At 39.3% G+C, this 23,777-nt stretch overlaps 3 protein-coding genes across 5 annotated transcripts in view; 2 read left to right on the top strand and 1 right to left on the bottom strand.

The window, feature by feature from the left end:
- The window catches only part of ranbp10 (RAN binding protein 10), a 38,064-nt gene extending 34,455 nt beyond the window's left edge, over window positions 1-3,609 (bottom strand). Inside the window, exon 1 of the mRNA XM_044193266.1 lies at window positions 3,214-3,609. Coding sequence (XP_044049201.1) covers window positions 3,214-3,412 — 199 coding nt within the window. The 5' untranslated portion in view covers window positions 3,413-3,609. The remainder of the gene's footprint in view (window positions 1-3,213) is intronic.
- Window positions 3,610-3,990: 381 nt separating this feature from the next.
- On the top strand, window positions 3,991-10,025 carry tsnaxip1 (translin-associated factor X interacting protein 1). Of its 2 annotated transcripts, none has more exons than XM_044193268.1 (11): window positions 3,991-4,397; window positions 4,529-4,634; window positions 4,869-5,009; window positions 5,122-5,215; window positions 6,138-6,334; window positions 6,658-6,793; window positions 7,764-7,930; window positions 8,030-8,143; window positions 8,926-9,035; window positions 9,261-9,408; window positions 9,673-10,025. In XM_044193268.1, exons 1-11 carry the CDS (start codon window positions 4,342-4,344, stop codon window positions 9,754-9,756), a joined length of 1,353 nt encoding a protein of 450 aa, XP_044049203.1. In that variant the 5' UTR covers window positions 3,991-4,341; the 3' UTR covers window positions 9,757-10,025. The 2 variants fall into 2 exon arrangements, with proteins under 2 accessions (XP_044049203.1, XP_044049204.1); XM_044193269.1 differs by having other exon boundaries at window positions 3,999-4,397; window positions 9,285-9,408.
- Window positions 10,026-16,065: 6,040 nt separating this feature from the next.
- nutf2 (nuclear transport factor 2) lies at window positions 16,066-23,777 on the top strand. Of its 2 annotated transcripts, none has more exons than XM_044192887.1 (5): window positions 16,066-16,193; window positions 17,514-17,635; window positions 19,033-19,104; window positions 19,685-19,783; window positions 22,812-23,777. In XM_044192887.1, exons 2-5 carry the CDS (start codon window positions 17,537-17,539, stop codon window positions 22,923-22,925), a joined length of 384 nt encoding a protein of 127 aa, XP_044048822.1. In that variant the 5' UTR covers window positions 16,066-16,193; window positions 17,514-17,536; the 3' UTR covers window positions 22,926-23,777. The 2 variants fall into 2 exon arrangements, with proteins under 2 accessions (XP_044048822.1, XP_044048823.1); XM_044192888.1 differs by lacking the exon at window positions 16,066-16,193 and adding an exon at window positions 16,326-16,547.

Here is a 23,777-nt window from a genome sequence, read left to right as displayed (position 1 = left end):
TGCTGAGCAGGTAGGATAGAGTGGGTTTATCAGAGCTTTGATGGTTGATGAAAGCAGGTTTTACAGGCCAAAAAAAACAAAAAACAATTGGTTAAAGGAGGCTAAAATGCACATTCTACTTCCACACAGACGCAAGGGTCAGTGTCACGTAAATTTCATCATCTGCCAATGTCTATGAGGGTCCGTGCATACTGTCCGTGTACATTCTAAAATTTATGAGCGTGTGGACATGACATGATTAGCAAGGTCAGCTACTATCATAAACTATTTTTTAGGATAATCAAACTTTGAAGTTGTTTCTATTCATACACAGACATGAAAATGGTATCGATCTTCTCATCTTCACTGAAAGTGAATTTCCCAAAATGTCAAACTGTTCCTTTAATGCCACTTCAGCTCTTTGATAGTCATTCACCTTCACTATTTGAACAGATAAATCCAATATTTGGTGGTAAAAGAAAGATTGACCAGTGGACAGAGAGAGAGATAAAGTTGTTAAAAAAAACGTATTTTGTGCTTGATTGCTATACAAATAAATCTTTACTTACTTACTTATAGAGGTATGGGTAACTGGATAATTACTATTAAAAATAGCTGATTCATATGATAGTGGGTTTACAGTATGTTTCTTAACATAAATCCACAGAAAACCTATAGTATGTTTATTCATGTTTTATGAGTTATTTATTTTTCATTCTAATAAAGTCCTTAAACATCTTAGTCATCCTGGAGGATGATCAAAAGATGCATTGAATGCTGGCCATTCTATTTTTATCAGCTATATATTAATTTATACTTACAAGCAGCACAGACAACACTACAGGGTGTGCTACAGTACAATAGGTATATACATAATGTTTTAATCCCTATATGTATGTAGCCCTACCTGTCAAGCAACTGTATCTGTCTTTCCATTTATTCATCTTTGAGGCCTATTAAATGAACAATGAAATCATCTCTGCATCAGAATAAAGCAGAGAAATCCTTCCAGAGTGCTATAGTTTGTAAAAAACAAAACAAAACAAATAACATCACTTAATTGGTGTATTCATAGGCACGAAGCCAATATGTTTGTTTATATGTGTTACAGTATTTACTGTATGTATCTATCTGTGGAGACCGGGTAGATTAATCTGTGTCTCTGTGTGCACAACAGGACTAAGTAGACACTGTGTGGCCTTGAACAGAGAAAATTGGCACACTGGTCAAAATAGCATTCAAACCACAAGGGTGAGGGAACAGAGCAGGAGCTAGAACAACCGGGAGGAGAAAAAATTATCCTGCACACTCCAGAATAGACCTATTTATATGTCATCCCTGAACAATTGTGCAGTGTCACTTAATCTGTGCACTTTTCATAGACATAAAGACTCAATGCCCTACATAACCCCAACATGAAATGACATGTCTTATAGTAACACATACATGGGCCCATTCATCATTCTGTGCCATTGTCACAGCTGTGACAAGTGCATGGGTGATTATATACAGAATGCAAGGATCTCAATAACATTGATTAAAATGGAAGGTAAAATGAAAAAATCTTCGTCACAAATCTTTTTTTTGTCACTTCATTAGCAGAAATCAACATGGAGCACAACAGCATCCACAAAAAATGGTGCATTGTATGCATCTTACACCACTGATACACAGAATGTAGGCTTATATCAAATTTGACCACTGTTCATATCAACAGCAGGGACCTGATCAATTATACATTAGATAATCTGTGGGTTATATCTGGCTACCTGCCTGAGAGTCTTGACTTTGACAAATAATACGCCTTCCCTGCTATTCACAAAGAGCAGGACCACTACTACGTATGTGCCAAATAAGCCTTATAAAATGGGTTACACAGCCTGCCTACATCCTCTCATCCTCTGCGTGTGTCACGGATGTAAACAGCCAACAGGGCCCAAAGTGGCCTTGCTGTGCCTCTGTGGAGATCATAGCCTGAGACGCAGGACTAGCTTGCCTGCTACTGAGGGGCTGCCCTGACGTGTCGCCTGACGAAAAATAACAAGAGCAGGAAAAACACTGAGAACAGGACTTCGCACAGATGTCACCTTGTTTTTATTTAGATCTATAAAATAATCTATCTGACAGGCCTGGCAGCCCATACTGACAGTTTTTACCCATCCGAATAAGTGATCAACTGCATCGTCTGACGAGCAAAGTTGCTCTTACTGTGCCAGTCTGGCGATACTACAGATTTATTACGAGATTGGTACATTTGGCCTAATGTAATGCGAAGAGGCCTCCTCCCTCACAGCAGCTGTTGAAAAAGAGCTGGCTGCCTGCTGGAGGTTGGACATGAGACTGTTGTTGAGCACAGGGCACATACAGATCTGAATGGAGTTGGAGCGGTTGCTTCCAGACTGGAAAAAATGATTTACGAATTCTGGAAAAGACTTCTAGAACACTGCCATTGAAATCACGCGAGAAAACATAACAATGCCATTTTTATTCTATTTTGGTGCTTGCTGTGGTCAAAAACTAAACAATTGCAGCGTTACCCTCAGTACTACATTGTAAAAGGTTAACAACAAGTTTGGCTTGTGTCCATCTTGTAGCCAGCTTATCCTACTGATTTCAATACAATATTAGTGGCAAGGAACTGCTGTGTTAGCTAACGTTAGCTAGTTAGCCACAAGGCTAACTACTGTGTTTGCCTAAGAGATAGCTTGCTGTTAGCTACCTCCAGTTTGTTAAATACCATTAGTTAGCTTATTGGTAGACCCTTGACTATGCGTCACTATTGCTGCCAATGCCAGTTTCCAGTACAAACTGGAGAACGTCAGATGCACAGTCAGTTTACTGCAAACAAATAACGTCATAAACGGTAAATAAACAAAGGAGAGAGCCGTGTTATTGATGGTGAATTTCATTGTGGTGGTAATAAGACCAATTGTCAGGGTTATCGAGTCCACTGTCAACCATTAGGGCATTCCTCTGCTCATTTGTGAAACAAAGCAAGGTTACAGGACAGGAGAGGCAGCTCAGACTAGATTTACCAGGAGTGCACACACACATACACAATCAACATAATCGCATACTGTGTGTGTCTGTGAGTGTGTCTGTGAGTGTGTGCGAGTGAGAGACAGAGAGAGAGACCCCCCCTCCGCAACAACACTGACACATTTGAGCTGAGACCCTCTGCTGTTGTGACTAGGTTAGTTGTTCAGACCATCAGGGCTGAGCCAGCTCTCTAACCTTTATAATGGACCCGCAGGTTGTTCTGTGACAGCCCAATGTAGCTGTATTTATCCTTGGGGCTCCAGGATCGGGGTAAAGGGGTCTCTTCCTCGTTCACAGCCGGGTAGAGTCGTTTCAGCCGCTCGTTCAGCTCGTGCTCCTGGTAATTAAAAGCAGGATCCCCTAACGGCAGGCTTCCCGCTCCAAGCTCTGCCATTTTTGGCCTCTTATAGTTCGTTTCTTTCTATCCAAAGCCCCGTGTCAGTCCGCTGGAGCTGTAGGCTGAGAGTGAGAGGGACTGAGGGGAGAAAATAGCAGTGGTGTGACATCCCCGGATAAGCAGCAGAATGTACTGTAGGCAAGAGCAGTGCTGTTTGGGTACTGTAGTTCAGCCGCACGCTCGCTTTTATGATAATGTCTCTAGAAATGACTACTAACGGTTACCCTGGTTTAGGGCTTCCACATAGAAAGGTAGCTAGGAAATGTAGTTTTCAGCTGTTAAATTTATAGACAGTTTTTTAGTTATATAATTTTCTTTTACATCTCTTGTTTTATCCATACGTGACACACGCACGAGAGAAAGTGGAACATACATATATTTGTTAGCTAACTTAGATGAAAATTCATTGACAGCATTAATAACACTATTATTTCCAGAACGAAAACAAAGTGTAATATTTGCAAAATATGCCTACTCCTAAAGACACAGAGTCTCTATTCAAATGATTTTAGCATATGTTGTTTTTCCTATATTATATGCCATTACTTCTATATTACATTGTAATTTTGAAGTTGTAGTTTTTATGCGATATTTATAAAGTAGGTTACCCGTTTGTTTATTTATCATGCATTTGTTATTGGCAATAGTCGGGGTTGATGGCTTATACATACGCGTTTTAAAAAGCTGTCTCTATGTTTATTTAAGAAGAAAGTTTTTGTCTTACACAACTTGAAAACTAGTTAGGCGCGCCGCGGTCTACTATGTGGGTCTTGCTGCATGGGCCGTCCTCGTTACCATGGAAACCCTGTTACAATGCTGTGATCTGTGACGCTAAAGTCAGCCTTGAGCTAAACGGACCAAACTCAACAATTTAAAAAGAACAAGACGTATTATGTTATTATTTTGCCTTCATATAATCGCCAGAAATGTCACCGCTCAAAGATATTAAATTCCCACCCTTAACACCGACACTACAACAAAGGCAAGTGATTAAAAGATTGTCATGCAGCGAAAATATTATAACTAACGATATTGTACTATTATAACTATATAACTAGCTATAACTAAATTACAATGTTCAACGTAACTTAGCTCTGTTCTTTTTTATTTTAGACTTACATATGACCATGGTCTACAAAATGACACTGTCCAGACATCAGAGGAAGGTCAAGAAGGCGAAAGTGTTGGTGCTGTTTCTGTCCAGCCTGCAGCGAGGAAGGTAATCAAACCTGGCAGAATTTCACTCATCAAAATTCTACTTTATATTATTGAATATGAATAATAGATCAAGTATTTTGATTGCTGTAATTGATGATTTGTCAAAACAGCCAACCATTCTATCCCCTCTTCTACTGTCACAGCAAAGACACTATCAAAGCAGTGTGTATGTATGTGTGTGTGTGTGTGTGTGTGTGTGTGTGTGGGTGGGTGGGTGGTGTGATAAACCCTACAGTTGTGCTGGACAGGTAGCAGTTACATTTATGCAGGCCCAGGGAGAAAGCCTCAACTCCTGATGCACCTGGAGAGCTATGTGACCAAGGAGCTGCATACTATCAGCTTCCAGGAGCCCAAATTTCAGGAACTGAAACTACAGGTGCTATTTTTTGTTTGTTTGTTTTTTTATAATAAAACCTGAATAAATAACATATACACATTTTCTTGTCAGTGAGAGAGTACTCACATATCTTAATCTGCTTTGGCCACAGGTCTACCGTGATGTCTTTGGTTGTTTCATCAAAGAGTTCAAAACCTACCAACCTCTTCTTTCTGCCATCAAAAAGGAATATGAAAACACGTTAGGTCAGTAGCTCTGTGAGTTCCTTCCTTCCTTCCTCTTTGAGGAAGACATATATAAGAAATATCATGCAGCTATGCTTTGGAGTATTAGATTGCATTTCTACAAGAAAAGAGCAAGTTTGTTTGGTTCACATTGTGTCTTCAGCGTCCACTTAAGACAGCATTTTTGAGAGCAAATATGGGTTAAAAGGTTAATGAAGAAAGACAAATAGGTGACAAATAGTTAGTGGCAACAAATAAATGTTCAGAGACTCTTTTTACAAAGTTGTAGGCAATTAATGTGGTTTGGTACTATTTAAGTTGCACTGATAAGGTGAAGTTACTGCCAGCCATTTTGGTGCTGTCTGAGCTACAAATAACAATCACAATTTTTAGACTCTGAAAGTCTTAACTTTACAATTAATTTAATTGAAATTTGCTAACTTTTTTATGATATATTGCTTACAGAAGACAAACAAACAAATGGGAAAAAAGGCTAAATGTCCTTGTGGAGGTTAAAAACTGAAACAGGATTAAAATGCTGAATCATCGTTTGATCATGTTTCATGTAGAACTGCAGCTGTAATTATTTTTTATTGGTGATTCATCTATCAGTTATTTTTTTCGATGTACCCTTTAGTCATTTAGCCTCTAAAATGAAAATAATAAATAAAACACAATGAAGTGTCCATCACAACTTCTCAGATCCTGAAGTGATTGATGTCTTCAAATTGCTAATTTTGTCAGACAGTCAAAAACAAGACCTTTCATTTACACTGATATGAAATGGAGAGAAGCAAACAGATATTTAAGTTGGAGAAGCTTATAAAATTTGTAATAAATTAATTATCAGAATTGTATTCAATTCCGTTTAATTTAACCAAATAATTGTTTCAGCCCTATAGTTTCATGATAGAGCATTTTAATGCAGTTTACATCTGTTCAGCATATCAGCAGAATCAAATCCGAGAACTGGAACCACTGCGAGCCCATCTGAGGCTGATGACAGAGGAATGTGACAGGAAGATTCAAGCTCGCTGGGCAGAGGAGCAGGCTGAGATTGGAGCCCTGAAAAAGGAGAAGCAGCAGCTGAAGACGGACATTGAGGCCATGAGGGAGAAAGAAAAGGCCATGCAGGCAGTGGTACATGACATACTTGTAGAGTGGTGCTCTAATCACTATTTACTGTATTTATTCATTCATGTAACTTTTTAGGGAATACAACTTGGTATGATTCCTTTCCACATGAATTCCTTCTCTGAAATATTATTTTAAATATTTATTTTATGTACAATACTAATCTCAAATGTGTGTATAAAAAAGTTATTTAGGGTCACAGATAGAGATCCCTTTATCCAAAAAATGTTTTGTTTGAGATTCAGTTCAGATTAAGGGAAGTAAAGTCAATGGTCGATTATCACTATCTTGTCTCACCCACCCCACTCTCTTATTGTATTCTGCTCCAGATGGACTGTCTGCAGTCTGAACTCTCCAACCAGTATCTGCAGTACCGGGAGGAGCGTGATGCCCGCAAGTTGCTGATCTGGCAGCTCAATGACCTAACAAGAGACAAGGAGGAGCATCCTGCAGATGAAAATACAGGTAGAGCTGCAACTATTAGTCGATTAGTCGATCAACTGAAAATTTATCAGAAACAATTCTGATGATTAATCATTTTGACTCTTTTTTTTTTCTCTTTAAAAAAATCTCTGGTTTTAGCTTTTCAAATGTGAATAATTCCTGGTTTCATTAGTCTTCAACGATTGTAGACTGAATATGTTTGGGTTTTAGACTGCTGGTCGGACAAAACAAAGCCTTTGAAGACATAACCTTGGGCTTTTTTTTTTTTTTTTACCAGTTTCATACATTTTATAGACCAAATCAAGAATCGATAATGAAAATAATCCTTAGTTGCAGCCCGAAACTGTTCATATATTTATTGTATTGTATTCCTTCCAAAATCTTGCCCACTGACTCCTAATTTCTGGTTAGGTCATAAAAATGCTCTTTGAGGGAATAGTTTAACATTTAGGGAAATGTGCTTATTCACTTTCTCGCTGAGAATTAGATGAGAAAATCAACACTACTCTCATATCTGTCCATTAAATATGAAGCTACAGCCAGCAGCCATTTAGCTTAGCTTAGCATAAAGACTCAAAACAGGGGGAAACAGCTTGCCAGGCTCTGTCCAAAGATAAAAAATCTACTACTTGTACCTGAAAAGCTCACTAATTAACATGTTTTATTTAGTTTGTTTTGTCCATACAAAAACTAAGATGAAAACAACAAAAGGGCTGTGGTTGTACCGGGTGTTATGTGCTGGACAATTTCTTGACCTGAAGTCACTGTGCCTGGCCAAGAAATGGTCTGCCTGGCTGTAGCTTCATATTTACACTACAAACATGAAAGTGGTATCAGTCTTTACATCTAACTCTCAAAAAATGCTGATCAAAAAATTGAGCGATCCCTTTCATGTTAGGAATTTATAAATAAGAAGTTCAACCAAATATTTAAAATCCAAATATCCAAAATTAAGCATATTTTGTTCTGAACTTTGTTTCCAATGTGAAAGAAGAGGCTAAGGACCCTGTGGAGCTGCAGCTCGCTCTGAGGGTGTGTCAGGAAGACCTGACTAAAGCCCAGGAGGAGCTCAACAGGATGAAAGCAGAGTACTGGGACGTTGTGCCACGATGCAACTGGGACACTCTGGAACAAACACACAAACAGACCCTCCTGCAGGTGGCTTATATAGACACATATACTGTACATGATGTTCATGATTTCAAATCTTAACTGTCTTCACCGTGGTCTTGTTTTTGTATTGTTTGTGGTGTCCAGTTGAAGACGCTGCAGGGTGACTTTGATCAGTTGAAGAGTGAGTATGACACCCTGCTGGAGCTCCACAAAAGAGGCAGCATGCAGAACGAGACACATGACCCTATCACTGTGCAGGTACTTAACAATACCCATGGGATCAAAAGTGGGCACAATATGCTGTGATCAAATAGTATGGAGTTGTGCCTCCAAATTCATGGGTAAAGGTAATCATGTGTAAATGTGTGTCAGCTTATCTGCTAAGTTAATTAATTTGGTAGCATTTTACCCTAAATAGATAAATGTATGTTTTTAAAGGTTAAAGAAATAATTTTGGGTAATCCGCTTATTTGCTTTCTTGCCAAGAGTTATATGAGAAGATCAATACCACTCTTATGTCTGCCTGTTCAATATGAAGCTGGAGCCTGGAGATGGTTAGCTTAGCATAAAGACTGGAAACGGGTAAACAGCAAGCCTGGCTCTGTCCGAAGATAACAAAAATCGGTTTACCAGCACTTACAGTTCACTAATTAACACATTATAGCTTGTTTGTTTAATTCAAACAAACACCAAAGTGTTACAATGGCACGCTGTGATTTTACAAGGGGTTTTGTCATTTTTACATTAATTTTTGACCAGATAAAACAAACAAGATATAACATGTTAATTAGTGAGATTTAGAGGTGCTGGTTGGCGGATTTCTTTTTTTTACCTTTGGACAGAGTTAGGCTAGCTGTTTCCCCGTTTCCAGTATTTATGCTATGCTAAACTAACCGTTTTCTGGCTCTCACCTTCATATTGAACCGACAGAGACGAGAGTAGGATCAATCTTCTCAGATAACACGCGGCAAAAAGGCGAATAAGCACATTTCCCAAAATGTTGAACTGTTTCTTTAAAAAGCTGTTTGTTATTTTTGTAGATGGATGAGAGTGTGTCCCAAGGCGAAAGCCAGATTCAGTCCAACCAACTAAAAGAGCCTATCGACTCTGATGCCCCCGAGAGCAGCAAACTCACTGTCCAGGAGTTTAGGTGATATAAATAGATGCACACAGAAGCACACGCACAGTTGTAGTCAAGTCAAGTCAGTTTTATTCATATAGCCCAAAATCACAAACTTGCCTCAGAGAGCTTTACAGTCTGTAAACATACAACACCCTCTTTCCTTAGACCCTCAATTCATATAAGGAGAAACTTCGCTGAGAAAAAAAAAAGTTTTTGTTTTCTATGACTGTCTCTGTTTTTCTCTGTCAAAAGAGTCTTTTGTGCATGTATGTATAGGGCTGCCCTAAGGACAGCGTTCCCTCTTAAGTCAGATCAGGAAATAGATGAACTTGTGGCCTCAGCTCAAAGCGAACCAGACAGCAGCAATGACACCATCTCCTCTCAGAGACTCCACAGCCTGGTACGTACAATCAGAGGTTTCACTGTCTTTTCAGGCTGAATTTTAAACTGATAGTTTATGTAATTCACAAAATGTGATCCATATCTTGCATCCACAGCCATTCTAAGACCACTCTCATTTGGTGAAAACACTGAATTAAACTTAAATATGTACAGAAATTGTGGCAACGTAGACCAACACGGCCATCTTAGTGAAGCAATGAGAGTGTTTGAATAGCCTTCAACTCACTTTTTACGATTTTGCTCTCTCGACTTGCTCCAACAGCTTGCAGAAGCCGGTGTGTCGGCCTTCCCTCCAGCTCTCGATGAAGAAAATGCTGCATCCAATCACTTTCCAGCCAGCGGCTGATATAATGTTGTAGTATTAATGTAATTGAATGTTAATCAAGAAGGTAGGTCAACTTGCTGGCTAAGAAAAAAACGGTGTATGGAACCTTAATTCTTGAATCACAGGTTATTGTCCCCACAACACATTTTTAACAGTTTCTGATATTTAAACAACTGTAAATGTATGTACAGTAATATTGTTATCATATCATTGTCTGCCTGATGGCTTTTTATTGTGTCTTGCACTCTTAAGGTATTCATTACAACTTCAAAATACATGTTAACTTCCAATATGTTGGTCATTTTTTTTTATGAAATTAGGTGTTAGGTGTTAGGACTGGATATGCATGAAGAAAGTAAAGAAACCGGCTGGCCTCAGTGCCCTTGAAGTACGTAGTCTGGAGAAAGAGATTAATGAATGTGCTGTTAATGATAAAGTGGCCACCCCAGATAAGCTCCTTTCGGACATGGACAGTAATCTGTACATGTCAGTTTTACTGTTTGAAAATGTCCTTCACTCTTTTTTCCGTTTAAGTTGCCCTATCAATTTGCCAGAACCTAGTCGCATTTCCTAAACATTTTCTACATGGCTGAACTCATTGCTACATTGTGTTACTTTCTTTTGCATAATGTGCAAACCAAACACATGAGTCTAGGAACTGACTTTAAATGCTGGACTTTAATCACGGACATCATTCTGAAGTGGCAGATTTGCAAACTATATGAGCTGCACTACATTTGTGAAAATGGCTGAAAATGAGTTCAACCCGGTAGACCAAAAAAGACCAGTGCAGTGGATAAAGCAAAACCGGAAAATCTTTCTTGTATCATTTTTTGTTCAAGCTGGAAAGAACAGTCTTTAAACCTAAAAGCGTCAAACAACCTGTGGATCTTTAGTTGAACAGCAGCTACTGTGGCCACAAGTGACGACTGGGGTGTAAATATTATAATGAACGTAGTGTAACAGTTGCACGAGTAGAGAAGAGGCATAAAGTCAGCAAACTGACTTAGTAATGTCTGTCACACTATCTACCCAAACTTTGCTAACAGTAGCTAACATTAGCCACCATAAGCTGCTGGTCACATGGGTGCCTGGTTATGTTTTAAAATGGGGGAGCAAACTAGGAAAGATACATAATTAGTGTGGGAGTCCTGCATTTCTACAGCACCTAACCTGACTTGTGGTAACCATAGAGGATCATTTCCAAAACATAAAATAACCATAAGAATAATAGTGACACATTATGAGACTTTCTCACTTAGTTGAATGTTACTGCATGGCTCATAAAATCCCACCTGGGCCAGTTGTGGTGAAGCAGGGTTGGACAGGGGGTGGTGCTCTTATAAAGGTTTGGGAAACACTCCTTTTAGTTAGTCTTCTGTTGTGTGGGCCGAGGAAGAGCGCGGGGCGGCAAATTAGCCTGAGATATTAACAATAATTGGACAAAATCACAGAGGGGACCTAGCGGTAAAATAAAAGGTGGGTAAACTATAAATGTCCAATGTTAGGTAATGGTAAACTCATAAAAAGGTGACTAAACCCTAAGTTGCATTTGGAAAATGAGGGTAAACTGCGTTTATGTGCGTTTACCCTCCACTACATACCAAATAATAAAACCAACAGGGCTAATGCAAAATATTAACAGCCATGTAACACTATAGAGCCGAGTCTTGGATCCTATCCAAGCCAAAGCCTTTTGGCGTTTCGGCAACATTACTGTCCTATTTTTTTAGCTAATTTACGTTTGGCTGGTTCATTCAGCATGCACTAGCCCATCTTTTCCTATGTTCTGTTTTGAATCCATGGTCGCAGTTCGACCAAATGGCGTGTTTCTCACCTTTGTAAACAGTCACACTCCTGTGTGGACTGACAGACTGACTGACAGCCAAAGCATGCAGTGGAAAACGACCAGCGTCGGGTTCGACTGAACCAACTCAAAGGGGGGTCCAAAAATGTGTACATTTTTTAAATTATTAGTTTTTGTCAGTTGCTGAAAATAATAAAACGATCATTGATATAGGCTGCTTAAATATAATCACCTGACTGCGGGGACCGTATGATAATAAGTTTATTTTTAAAACGATAAAATTATAACTTTGCTCCCCCTAATTGAATAATGGGGCTGCATTAGCTCCATTGCTCAGGCGCCTGGTCATAGTAGCAAAACCCCAGAGTATAGTAAACTAAGCAAGGTTCGTTTTATTGCTTACTGATTCAACATCTCATCTTTTCTAAACCTGTAATTGATTTTTTGGCCACTTAGAGCACAACACTGACAAATCATCACCTTTTAACTTGATATGGCGAACTTGTTAGCAAACAGTTTCTTATTTATACATCAGGGAGCAACATTATCATTCATTTGGAGCCATGCTTCTGGCCATTTGATGAATTTTTTTCAATTTCAGTCTGGACCAAAGTGGTGGACCGACTAACCAATAGACTGACCACCTCTAGAGCCTTTCTGCTAGCATGGCTAAAAAAAAGCCTAAACATAGACTGCCCACCATAAAACCATGTGTGCCACAGTGTGTGAATAGATCATCTGCCAAAGAGGAACCAGTCCTCCTTGCCGTACCTCCGCTCCATCATGGCGAGCCTGCAGAGCCTCATCCTGCACTGGTGTGTTGGCAGCACAGCAGCACCACCAGACACTCATAAACATCTGTGACACATGGCCCAAAATCATTATTTGCCACACTTACCTGCATCAAGCTGGTCATCCCATCCAGAGCTTTTGGATCTGCTTCCTCATTGTCAGCATAACGCACAAACAAAAGTCCAAGCCCATCCCAGAAGTCTGCCAGGAGCCTAAGAAACACATCCTTTCTGTCATCTGATTTATCCTCACTATGTAAACCCGCCTTCCTTCTCCTAGGACACGAGCACTTGCTGCTGCACGCTCACTGAACAGACAGAGACAAAGAAACACGGACAAGTTTTAGACTTTCACTCCCAATGATATGAACCACATGTGCACACACACACACACAAACAATTTACCCATGTATGAGTGAGGTGAAGAAGTTGGTGTAGAAGTCCGATAAAGGACCTGTTTGGGCAGTTTGCTGAGACGCAGCTCATGGTGCTTTAGCCATGCCCTCACCACCCTCTCTAAGCAGATGCTTAGTGGGTTTATTAGAAAAAATAAACAGCTGCCCCTGCTACTACTAGAAATGACTCTAATAGGAGAAGTTAGTGTGAACCAAAAGGGTAAAGTTGCAGGCCCGAAAACCAAAACAATGAGCTAAAGGATGCTAAAACGCTCTGTAAAGCTGAGGTGAACTGAAGAATCGGTTGATAATTATTTGTGAATTTGTCACTATGAGCGACACCTTTCACATACACATAATAATTTGATCCATTGTTAATGTAATATTAATTATAGCAGCTTAAAGTAGGTATAATGTTTAACAAGTTTTGCAGGTATTTGGTCATAAGTATGTAACAAATTGATATTTTTACCTGATGATGTCGCTATATTAAAAGTCTGGGGTTCACAAAGTTATTAAAATTAATTTTTTTGGGAACATGAATGTCTGTACCAAAGTTCATTGCAATCCATCCAATATTTGTCGAGATATTTCAGTCTGGACCAAAGTGGTGGACCATCCGACTGACCAATATCGCCATCTGATGAGCCATACTGCTAGTGTGGCTAAAAAGTCATTAAGGGCCTTTAGACCTGAAGTGTGCTTTAATGTGGGGTTATTATATAAACATATGGGTAATGTAGGGGTTTGCCAAATTATCTAATTCAAATCACAACCTATGCAAACTACAAGCCTGAATTAAAATGAAATATTTACTCAAGATGTTACGGTGAGCAGAAACAGGTTTATTGCTAAGTAGGTTTTCACATACAAGGAATTGGCGTTGTGGTGCAAAAGTAGGAGTAAATATCTGAAATTCAAGTGGAAATATAACCATTCAGTCCTTTAATTTCTGAGATTGAGCAGCATTTTGTGGAATCATAGGTTATGTCATGTATTAATTCTTAACATGCATTGAAATATTTTTACATAAGATAAAACTGTGCAAAAATACTCCCTTACGAGTGAAAATCCTGCATTCAAATCTTTGTGTTTTGTATTATCAGCAAAATGTACTTAAGTATGAAAAGTAAAACTACTAATTATACCAAATAACTGGTATATTGTTATATTTTTAATGTTCTTATCTTAAATTATTAACATTGATGCATTAACATATAAGCAGAATTGTCTGTTTCCCCATTTTTCACTTTTCAATAGGGACTATTTTTTGGGTAGAAAATAGTCCCATTGTAAAGTGCTGATAGTGAGCTTTGTGGATTATCCAGAAAAACAGGGACACTGTTTCTTGAAGGAGATGTTGATGAAATGTTTTATTATTATGATTTTTCAATGCTGTGAACACCACAAAAAGACTTCTCAGACAGAGATACCTCTAAACCTGGGCAAGTAAAACCAAAACTATCTGGATTGCTGGATACCACAAAGTTACCTTTACGGTTGTAGCTAATTTAACTACTTGATATACTGTTGGGCAATTGAACCTACACCAATGCATCATAGTTTATAAACTAGTTATATATTTTGTATGAAAAAGTCTTTATCGGAAAAAGAAAAAAACAACAACAAAAAGGAACAGGCCCAGTGTCAGGGAGGTGTGTGTGTGCATATTTAAGTAAAAGTACCAGTACAACAATATAAAAAATACTCCATTACAATTAAAATCAATGCATTCAAAATCCTACTAAACTAAAAGTACAAAAGTATTTTTAAAACAATGTACTTAAAGTATCAAAAGTAAAAGTACTTTTTCTGCAGTAAAACATCCCGTGACTGATCTTTTATTATATATGACATCATTACATTGTTAATACTGATGAATCAGTGTGTAAGCAGCATTTTACTGTTGTAGCTGGTTGAGGTGGAGCTATAGTTTTAGATACAGTGAGGGCGTTTTTGTTTCCAGCCTTGGGGTCGGGCCCTTCCAAAGGGTCACCTGAGGGGTCGTGAAATGATTAATAGGAAAGAAGAAAAAACAAAGTTCTGCTACGTAAATCTCAATTCATTTCTTGGACTTTCTCAAATCTTTGCTTTTTTATGAAATATTGGATGATTTGACTTCTTCGGGCTTCAAACAGTTAAATGAAACCATCTGAGAAGTTTAGAGGGGGAATGTCTCTTTGGTGGAACTGCTAACAACTCATAGACAATGAGTTGATTGAGTGGATTCTTTGTTAAGGGTCAGAAGCCAAATGGTTGGGAACAACTGATTCAGTCTTAATAGGGTTTTGTATTTTCTACGTTATGTTTATCATGTGTTTTTTATGTAAAAAGTATAATATTTCTCTCTGACATGTGGTGGAGTAGAAGTAAAGTATAAAGTAACATGTACTCCATTAAGTGCCTCAGAACTTTACTTATTTTACAGTTGTTGAGTAAACATACTTATTTAATTTCCACCACTGATTTGGTCCCCATGTTGAGACTACAACAGATTCCAAATATCACACGTAGAATCAACTCTAGACCTTTTGTGCACGACGTAACAATGTATGAAAACACAGCTTGCTGACCAAGAAACATTTAAGCTGTCATTCATCCAATTAACTTTGTTCCCCTAAAATTGGGAGACTTAAGGGCCACAGGTCTGACACAGTCCCTCTGATGTGGACAAACACCTTCCAATTAAAAGTGAAGGTCAGTAATTTAGCCTCATAGTCATGTTCTTTCAAATGCAATGTACTAAGTGCACAGCTAACAGCAAAAAATGTGTCACTTTCACAAGCCTACTCATGGACCACACAGTACTCTCTTTGGTACCTAGCCCTCTAATACATAGTTATTCATTTTTTTTGTAGTTGATGTAATGCGATGCTTTAAATGTAAGTCATGTGAGGGCTCTTTACAACAATAATTAGTAACCTACAACTAACTAATAGGATCGGATGATACAGCTGAAATTATCACAACATAATAACAAAGCTGGATTACCAACTCTGCAAAGTGGCCAACTGCCATGACACTCAGGGGCCCCGAACACTTAAAAGGGTTCACTGTGTGTGGCAATTACTTTGTGGTAATTGGATTAATTGCAAATTTGTTTGATAATATGCACCAAACGGAATGGTAAGCGCTGTAAGGTTGCTCCTGCATTTTTGCCTAATCTTACAGCCCTGTCTTGTTTTAATACTCCATATTCTTAATTATATGTTTATCAATTTAGAACCACATTTAGTTGGGGAATTCTGGGTGGCTAGGGGCAAACAGCAAATTTTTGCTCCGGGCTGCTATCCAGCCCTGATTTATGACTATTTTCCCATTATTTATATCACAATATGGCAAAATTACATAAAGACTACAATCCCCACAACCCACCGGGCCGGTTACGCCTTCGAGTGCGTGCCTTCGTAGCGGAGCAGACACTGCACTGTGCGAACGCGCACCCGGCCTCGGCGTTGGTTAAAGGTAAGTTTTTATTACTTATTTGTAGGAAACCGTCTTATGGAATAGTGAATGGAAACATGCGCGAAAACAGAAAGCACTGCTTTAGTCTGACATTTGAATAAGTCTAAGGTAATATAAGTAGTTCAATTGGCTGCTTCTGCCCGGTTTAGGGCTAACGTTGGGCACGCCTATGTAGGGTAGCTGCTCCGGGGTTCCAGACCTGTGTGCGCGGGCCCGGAGGAGGCATCAACACTTGGAGGAGACGGGGTATTTTTAGCAACCGGTGAAAAGACCAACGCCAGCCAGCCAGTTAGCTAACGCCTGGAAATATAATTCATCTGACGTCTAACATTAGCTGGCGGGGAGGCATGCTAGGTATATGAACTGTCTTTGCCAACCACACATGCTGAATCAACGTTAGCAAACAAGACAGCTCACAAGCTAGTAGCAGCTAGTTAGCTTACGTTAACTAGCCATACATGAGCTTTTACATTTATTAACATTACCAAATTAGCTTATTTTGCTCTCCCTCTATCCTTATTACTAACTATTTACGCGGGCCTATAACTATTTCACTTTTGTCCCTTCGCTATCTAACGTTATGGTAGGTCGTTTCGACTCCACCGCTAATTTTCAGAGCTCTCCGATTGTTCCAGTAACAACAGTGTATCGCTATGTGGAAGCACATGACTTGTGCTGTCAGTGTCACCCAAGTGAGACCAACACGGCGTGTAAAGCAAAACTCGTCTGGGCCATTTTATTTAAAGTAGTTTTAATGTTTTTTTTTCTCGCTGTGTTGGTATTCATACACTTTCAGTGCCCTGTAAGTCTGACCATGTTTTGTTGTTGTCTTTTGTTTAGTTTTGTAAATTGTCAGCATTAAGGGCGTGAATTTTACCTAAAGTAAGTGAACTAGCATAAATGAATAGATTTTTGTTTCAGGCGGAGATAAATCTATGTGATCCGGGTAGTGTATATTTTGGCATCTTCTATGCTTTTTCTTAAAGGTATGTACATCATGAGGGTATACACTGGATTTAGATATTGCATTCATCTCAGTATTGCTACATGTAAATACATACACTCAGTTGCCATGAATGATTATTTTTTGTTGAAACTGTTTTAGAGAGGTGTTTCTAATATTAAGTGAACCCTGACTGATATAAATGGGGTGGACAAAATATTAGACACACCTGACAGGTCTCCCATAGGTGTTCAGTTGGGTTGAGATCTGGTGACTGAAGGCCACAGCATATGATTCACATATTTTTCCTACTCACAGCCAACCAACCTAGTGGCGTCTTTCTGACCGGTTTCCCTTCTGTCTCTCCATCTTCCCAGTGTGTGTTGCAGGGTGAGTCAGGATGGTGGACCAGCCTCTGTGGGAGCAGATAGGATCCAGCTTCGTGCAGCACTACTACCAGATGTTTGACTCTGACAGAGCACAACTCGGATCCATATATGTGAGTGTGACAGAACCATGCTTTCGTTCAGTTATGAGATGTCTTACCACAGGACTGGGCTGCGCTTGTTAATTAACTTAATTTATGAATGCAGCACAAATCTAACAAGAACATTGGTAGCTGCTGAAGAAGACAGAGCCTGCATAAATAGGAATGGGGCCTGTTCTTATGTGCTCTCAGCACAAATTTTAAGTAGTTTCCTTGATCAATAATAGATTCATTATTAACAATTTATTAGACACAATCTATTGCTCAAATGTTAACAGAGAAAATTGATTAAGCTATATCATCTCTTTCTGACATCCAAAAATGTGATTTAAAAAAAAAAACTCAAACATTTTCCACAAAATTAGTGTTTTCCTTGGATTTATCAGTGACATGGATACTATCCTAGCGAGAAGGACACATCATTGCGCAGCACTGTCAAAGCATTGCCACATGCATTTAGAGCTGAAAGTCAGTTAACCAATTAGTCGATGGACAGAAATGTAATCTCAGTAATTTCAGTAATTTTTCAAGCAAACACGGCAAATATTCTCTGGTTCCAGCTTCCTAAATGTGCGGATTTGCTGCTTTTCTCTTTCATATATGTGGGTAAACTTAATTGGGTAAAATGAATCTTTTTGGACTGTTGTTCAGACAAAACAAGCAATCTTGCTCTCCGGGAAATTGTAATGAGAATTTTCTCACCATTTTTGTGACATTTTATTGACAAAACAATTAATCAGCAGATAAATTGTAAATTAAAATTATTGTTAGTTGCAGCCCTAAAGGTATTATTATAGGCCAAAGCATGCAGTGTATAGGGATGATTAAGAATATAAAAATGAGTCTGCTTCTTGTTATGTTTACGTTTATTATTTGAAAAAATTAATTAATGATTATTTGAAAAAATGGGTCTGCCAATTGAATAAAAGATTAAACAAGCCTATTGCATAAAAACAGTAATGTTGTGCAGTCGCATAATCAAGTGGTACAAGCCATGTAAAACAAACAGATGAACTGTAATGTGTAGGTCATATTAGTACTTAATCAATTTTGAAGCAGTATATATTTAGCCTTGTGTTTTAAGTAGGTTGTCATATACCAAAAATTATGCTTTTTGTTTTTTATTTCAGTTTAATGCATCAAATCATCTATATCAGAAATTTGTATCCACAGTGTAACTAGGAGGAAAAAAATGCAAAACATGAATTATTGTCATAAAAACCCCTCATTTTAAACCTGCTCACTTTGACTCTCAAGACTCCCATGTCAGTCTCAAACAGATAGGGCTTGGCTAGTATCACTTTAGTTATGTGATGTGGCTTTTTTGATAGACCTTTCCTGTGCAAATAGCATCCTCTACAACTTATTCTTTTCCCCCAATCTCTCTCTCTCTGTCTTGCTCCACACAGATCGATGCGTCATGCCTTACATGGGAAGGACAGCAGTTCCAGGGAAAGAGAGCAATTGTTGAGAAACTCACTGTGAGTTTATCTAGTAGCTTAATGCTATATACAGAGGTAACGTGTAACAGGTGGTGGGTGGTCCAAGTGCACACACGAAACCAGGTAACTGTGCGAAATCTGGTTATGTAGGGAATCAGACAACCCAATAACATGCACTGTAGTAACCTGGTTACTGTAAAATCCGTGTATGCATGCAGCAGTTATGTAATCAGATTTCTCCCCAATCTTTTTGGAACCATAGTTCCAAGTGTATTGGTGATACAAGCTACAATATGCTACTTCCTGTGTGTGTGCGCATTTAAAACGGTGCAATGAGAGGACAGAATTTTAACTCAACTGTTCCGCTGTTAGAAACCAACTTATTTGGACATATAGCGACCACTTTGTGTCAGAATCAGTTTTAGTATCCTCATCTTTAGTGAGGATTATACTTATTATTATAGATTATCGTTATTATTTCTCAAGTTTTAATGAAAATAATTCAAGATAAATTAGAGGAATCTTAGGCAAATGGTTTGATTTCTTATATTTTTTCAGTGTCTGATATTCCTGTGTTAATCGTCCTCTTGTGTGTTTGTCCTCTATGCGTGTGTGCCAGAGTCTCCCCTTCACAAAAATAGGGCATAGTATAACAGCGCAGGACCACCAGCCAACTCCAGACTGCTGCATCTTGAGTATGGTTGTAGGACAGCTAAAAGTAAGTAGTGCTATTGTTCACACCTTATTTAAGAGCATGTTATCTGTCTTGCAGCCAAATCATCACACATCAAGGCTGTTTACACCAGGCATTAGAATGTGTCTCGAATGACCCCTTGTATATGCAAAAAACACTTACATCATTTCTGTTTGCAAAGACAAATGCGTTGTTGTTTTTAACCTGAATTTGTTGAATATATTGTTTATCAGACCACAAATGAGACAAGAATCAGGTTAGAAAAAACGATAAACGCCACCGGAGCGGAGTGGGTATTTTGGTGAAACTAGATCATATTTTATGGAGAAAATATTTTCTGATTTTCCCTCTGATGTCCTTCAGCTGCTCTGCCCCACCTCTGTGATTTACTGAGTTTGCTGATGGACCGAGCTTTACTTGTTGATAAAGTAACCGCTAACTGTAGCTGCCATTAGCTAGTTAGCTGTGCAACTAGCCTTCCTATTAGCTTTAAAGGTTAAATAAAGCTTTATTAGCTTTTAATAAGTTAAACCTCCTCTTCCCGGCAGTCCAAAGCTCCTGTGCTAGCGCCGTAAACAGCAACACTTCCTCTGTGCTCCGAGCTCCCAGTCTGGGCAGAGTCAGCTAGCGTTAATAAGACCGCTATCTGCAGCTAGCGGTTACTTACAACAAGTAAAACTATCTGTCCATCAGAAAACTCTGTAAATCACAGAGAGTTGAGGCAGAGCAGCCGGAGGACATCAACCAGTGTGTTTCATGTGTAACGTTACTCCATCCATGAGAATCCATTTTGCCTGTTGTTGTTGTGGCTTCTTGTTGTTTCGCACTTTACTTTCGCTTATGCAGAGGACGTCAGTTGAGTAGGCGGTCCTTCAATGTGGCCTAGGACTCATTTGTGTACACACTGCTAAAAGAATGTGGCCATATGCGGCCCAGACCACCTCCGAATGTGGTCTGAGGAATTGGATCTCAATGTGTCCTCAATGCGTCTTGGGTGCATTCACATCTGTACGTCACCCAAGACGCATGTTAATGCCAGGTGTAAACAGGGTCATTGAATCTTAAAGTAAATAAGGTTAATCATGTGTTTCAAATAATTTCTGTTACCATACTATCGATTCACCTTATCAGAATCCAATTACTGTTCTTTCATTTAAAAGTAGAATGTATGACCAAGCAACATATTGTATACTCTCATGAAATATTTTGTGCATGTGTATATAATGGAGAAAAGATATTCTGGATATATCTGCTTACTTGGATGCTTGACTTACCCAGAAAAGCACCTTTCAATATTGTGCTTCTGACACCTCAATACACCTGAGATAATGTCCATCTGCACACAAGTGGTGAATTCTTTGTACAACGTAGGCTAGCAGAGACACACCAACCCCTCTTATCTTAGCATACTTAATATCTTAGTTCTTATTTCTAGCTGTTGCAAAAACAACACAAATATAGGAAGATTTTACACAGAGCAAACATTAACATTACTTGCAAATGACATTTGTCCCTATAGTCTTGGCAGTTGGTATTATCACTTCCAGCAGTTCTTGTATTCGTCTTCATTTACTGAATTGGGTAGAAATTATGCACAGAAAAACTTGGGACAACAGACAAACTATCTTGGTTCCTTCAAAGAGTACTCCACCAATTTAGCATCACACTCCTATAACATTGTTGGACTCACGGTGGACAGTTTTGAAATGAGGATCAAAAACAATGCAGCAGAAGCAGAGATAGTCTTTTTTAATCCATTCCACATTACCTAAATTTTTTTCATTTTTTCACCCCAACCGACGCTGACTCAAGTGGCATCACTTGAGGCAATTTATCAGACTTCACACAGCTCCCTTTTGAGCCACAAAAGGCTCCCCAAGACTCACCGAGACCTGTAAATGGACTTTGATGTGTAAAATCGGTGGAGTTCCCCTTTCAGTGTCCATACGATGGCTGCTTCAGCCAGTATCTCCAGCCTGTACTTCTGACCTGGTGCTTGTCCAAACTTGAGCCTCTTTTCCTGCAGTCCCTCTTCGGGGAAAAACTTGCTTTTCCCACACACACAAAGGAATCATCAACGTCAGTGTGCTAAGCTAACTTCAGCATTGAATTTAGTGAAATTCGTAAACTATATGCCTATTCACAAATGTAGTAGCCCCATGTGACTGCTGAGATTTCACCATGCATTACTTTTCCTGGTGAAAATGTGTTTTTAAATGTTGTGTTTCACAGTTCCCTGAACTCTGTAACACAGAGTATGAGTTTTCTTCCATCACTCTCTACCTCCCATGCTTGCATTTGTCACTTCTGGCTAGGTCACATGGAGCTGTTATCTCATTGGTTGCGCTTTGAAAGGTCAGCGGCAACCAAGGTCAAAGTTGAAATAATTTGAACAATTTTGAGTGGTGCGCCATGCCAAGGGTAGCTTTCCACCTATCGGGTGGCACCGCTCTCCCTATAGGAAAACAACGGCACAGCGGTTTTACCGCTGATCCTGCATGGGCACCTTAACACTGAATGTAAGCGTTTTATCAGCGCTTATCATTGCGCATTAGTAAACAACCAGTTCCAACCCGGCATTCTAACGGAATGATAATTCGCTCTCATCAGCAATATTATGTACTGCTTTCTACTTGTAAGGCTAGTATGCTTTCTAGTCAACTAATTTTGAATTTCCCATTCAGTGATGGTGCTTATAGTGATCAGTTTAAGCCAACTTTTGACTCTGGGCTCGGTTGCTTTGTTGCGGTGAATTATGCTAGCTAGCTAGCTCGATAGCTAACAATCACAGTCTTTAAAATGAGTGATAAATATGCTCTTTGTTTTGTTAGATGCCGTAATGCAAAATTTATCTTCGGTGATTCCAGCCCACTATGACAGGTATCAGATGAACCGTCTCTGCATTGTTTTACGTTCCTACGTCTTAGGCAGGGCGCAAAAACATTTACACGCTGTGCCTAAGCCTTATAACGACAGGGAAAACCAAGGCTATACTGCTGACTTTGTTCTGAACCCCTACTATTTCTGTTTGTGTGTGTGTGTGTGTTTGCAGGCAGATGACGACCCCATCATGGGTTTCCATCAGAGTTTCATCCTGAAGAACATTAACGATGCATGGGTGTGCACCAATGACATGTTCAGGCTGGCCATTCACAACTTTGGCTAACCCCCCTCCCCACTCTGGTGGGCAGGGGCAGCCATAGTGAAGGGCACTGTGTGATGAAGTATGGAGGGAGGACTTGAGGATGGAGAGAAGAGAGAACACTCATTCCTCCCTCCTGCTGTCTCATTTACACCTGTTTGACAAACAGGAAAACACCGGATTCTAGATGTCAATCACTGAACCTCATCCAGGTGGGTTTTCAGACCACCCCAGCCAGTAGAACTGCGATGTGTTTCTTTGCTGAGAGCCGGCCGACCAATCAGATGCCCCTGTCTGCCACTCCGCTGATCTGCATGATGCTGGGAGCCCCCCATTACAATATCTACACTCAAGCCACCAGAAAGACAAACAACTGACCGACGCCATTAACTCATACTGTGCTCTGCTCTCCACCCTTCTTTACTTAAGTCTAACCCATTCTCCTCTACTGTTGACTCCACTGCTGTCAACTCGGTTCTGTTAGCACTGTTGTTGACTGGTTTTAGATCCATGTTCAGGTTCAGAGTCGGCTTCATCAGTTCCGACTTCTTGTGTTGTAAGTTGTTTTTAGAGGCCACTTGTGTGTTGCCTTAGTGTGTTTAACTGAGTTTTATCTTCCTTTATACAATTGTTTACTTTGCCATGATTCACTCTGTCATGCCAGGTTTTGCTCTTGCAAACCAAAGAGTCATGGAGGACATAAAGTGTGACCTTGCTGTGCGATTGGCTCTGATCCTGCATTCTCTCTTTCTCTCTGTCTCTTGCTCTTTCTGTCTCTCTCAATCTCTGTCATAATCTTTCTCTCTCACACACATGTCTGGCAGTTACCATGGACTACAGCCACAATAGACAATAAAATCTGGACTTTTTTCTTAA

The sequence above is a fragment of the Siniperca chuatsi genome, linkage group LG4 (genome assembly GCF_020085105.1).
Source record: "Siniperca chuatsi isolate FFG_IHB_CAS linkage group LG4, ASM2008510v1, whole genome shotgun sequence".
Lineage (NCBI taxonomy): Eukaryota > Metazoa > Chordata > Actinopteri > Centrarchiformes > Sinipercidae > Siniperca > Siniperca chuatsi.
This window is presented reverse-complemented; position numbering and strand designations above follow the sequence as displayed.

Coding starts and splice junctions, on each gene's coding strand:
- tsnaxip1 (XM_044193268.1), top strand. CDS start 4,342: ATGTCACCGCTCAAAGATATTAAATTCCCACCCTTAACACCGACACTA. Junction 4,635..4,868: donor TCCAGCCTGCAGCGAGGAAG/GTAATCAAACCT, acceptor TAAACCCTACAG/TTGTGCTGGACAGGTAGCAG. Junction 9,036..9,260: donor CTCACTGTCCAGGAGTTTAG/GTGATATAAATA, acceptor CTCTGTCAAAAG/AGTCTTTTGTGCATGTATGT.
- nutf2 (XM_044192887.1), top strand. CDS start 17,537: ATGGTGGACCAGCCTCTGTGGGAGCAGATAGGATCCAGCTTCGTGCAG. Junction 17,636..19,032: donor CACAACTCGGATCCATATAT/GTGAGTGTGACA, acceptor TGCTCCACACAG/ATCGATGCGTCATGCCTTAC. Junction 19,784..22,811: donor TGGTTGTAGGACAGCTAAAA/GTAAGTAGTGCT, acceptor GTGTGTTTGCAG/GCAGATGACGACCCCATCAT.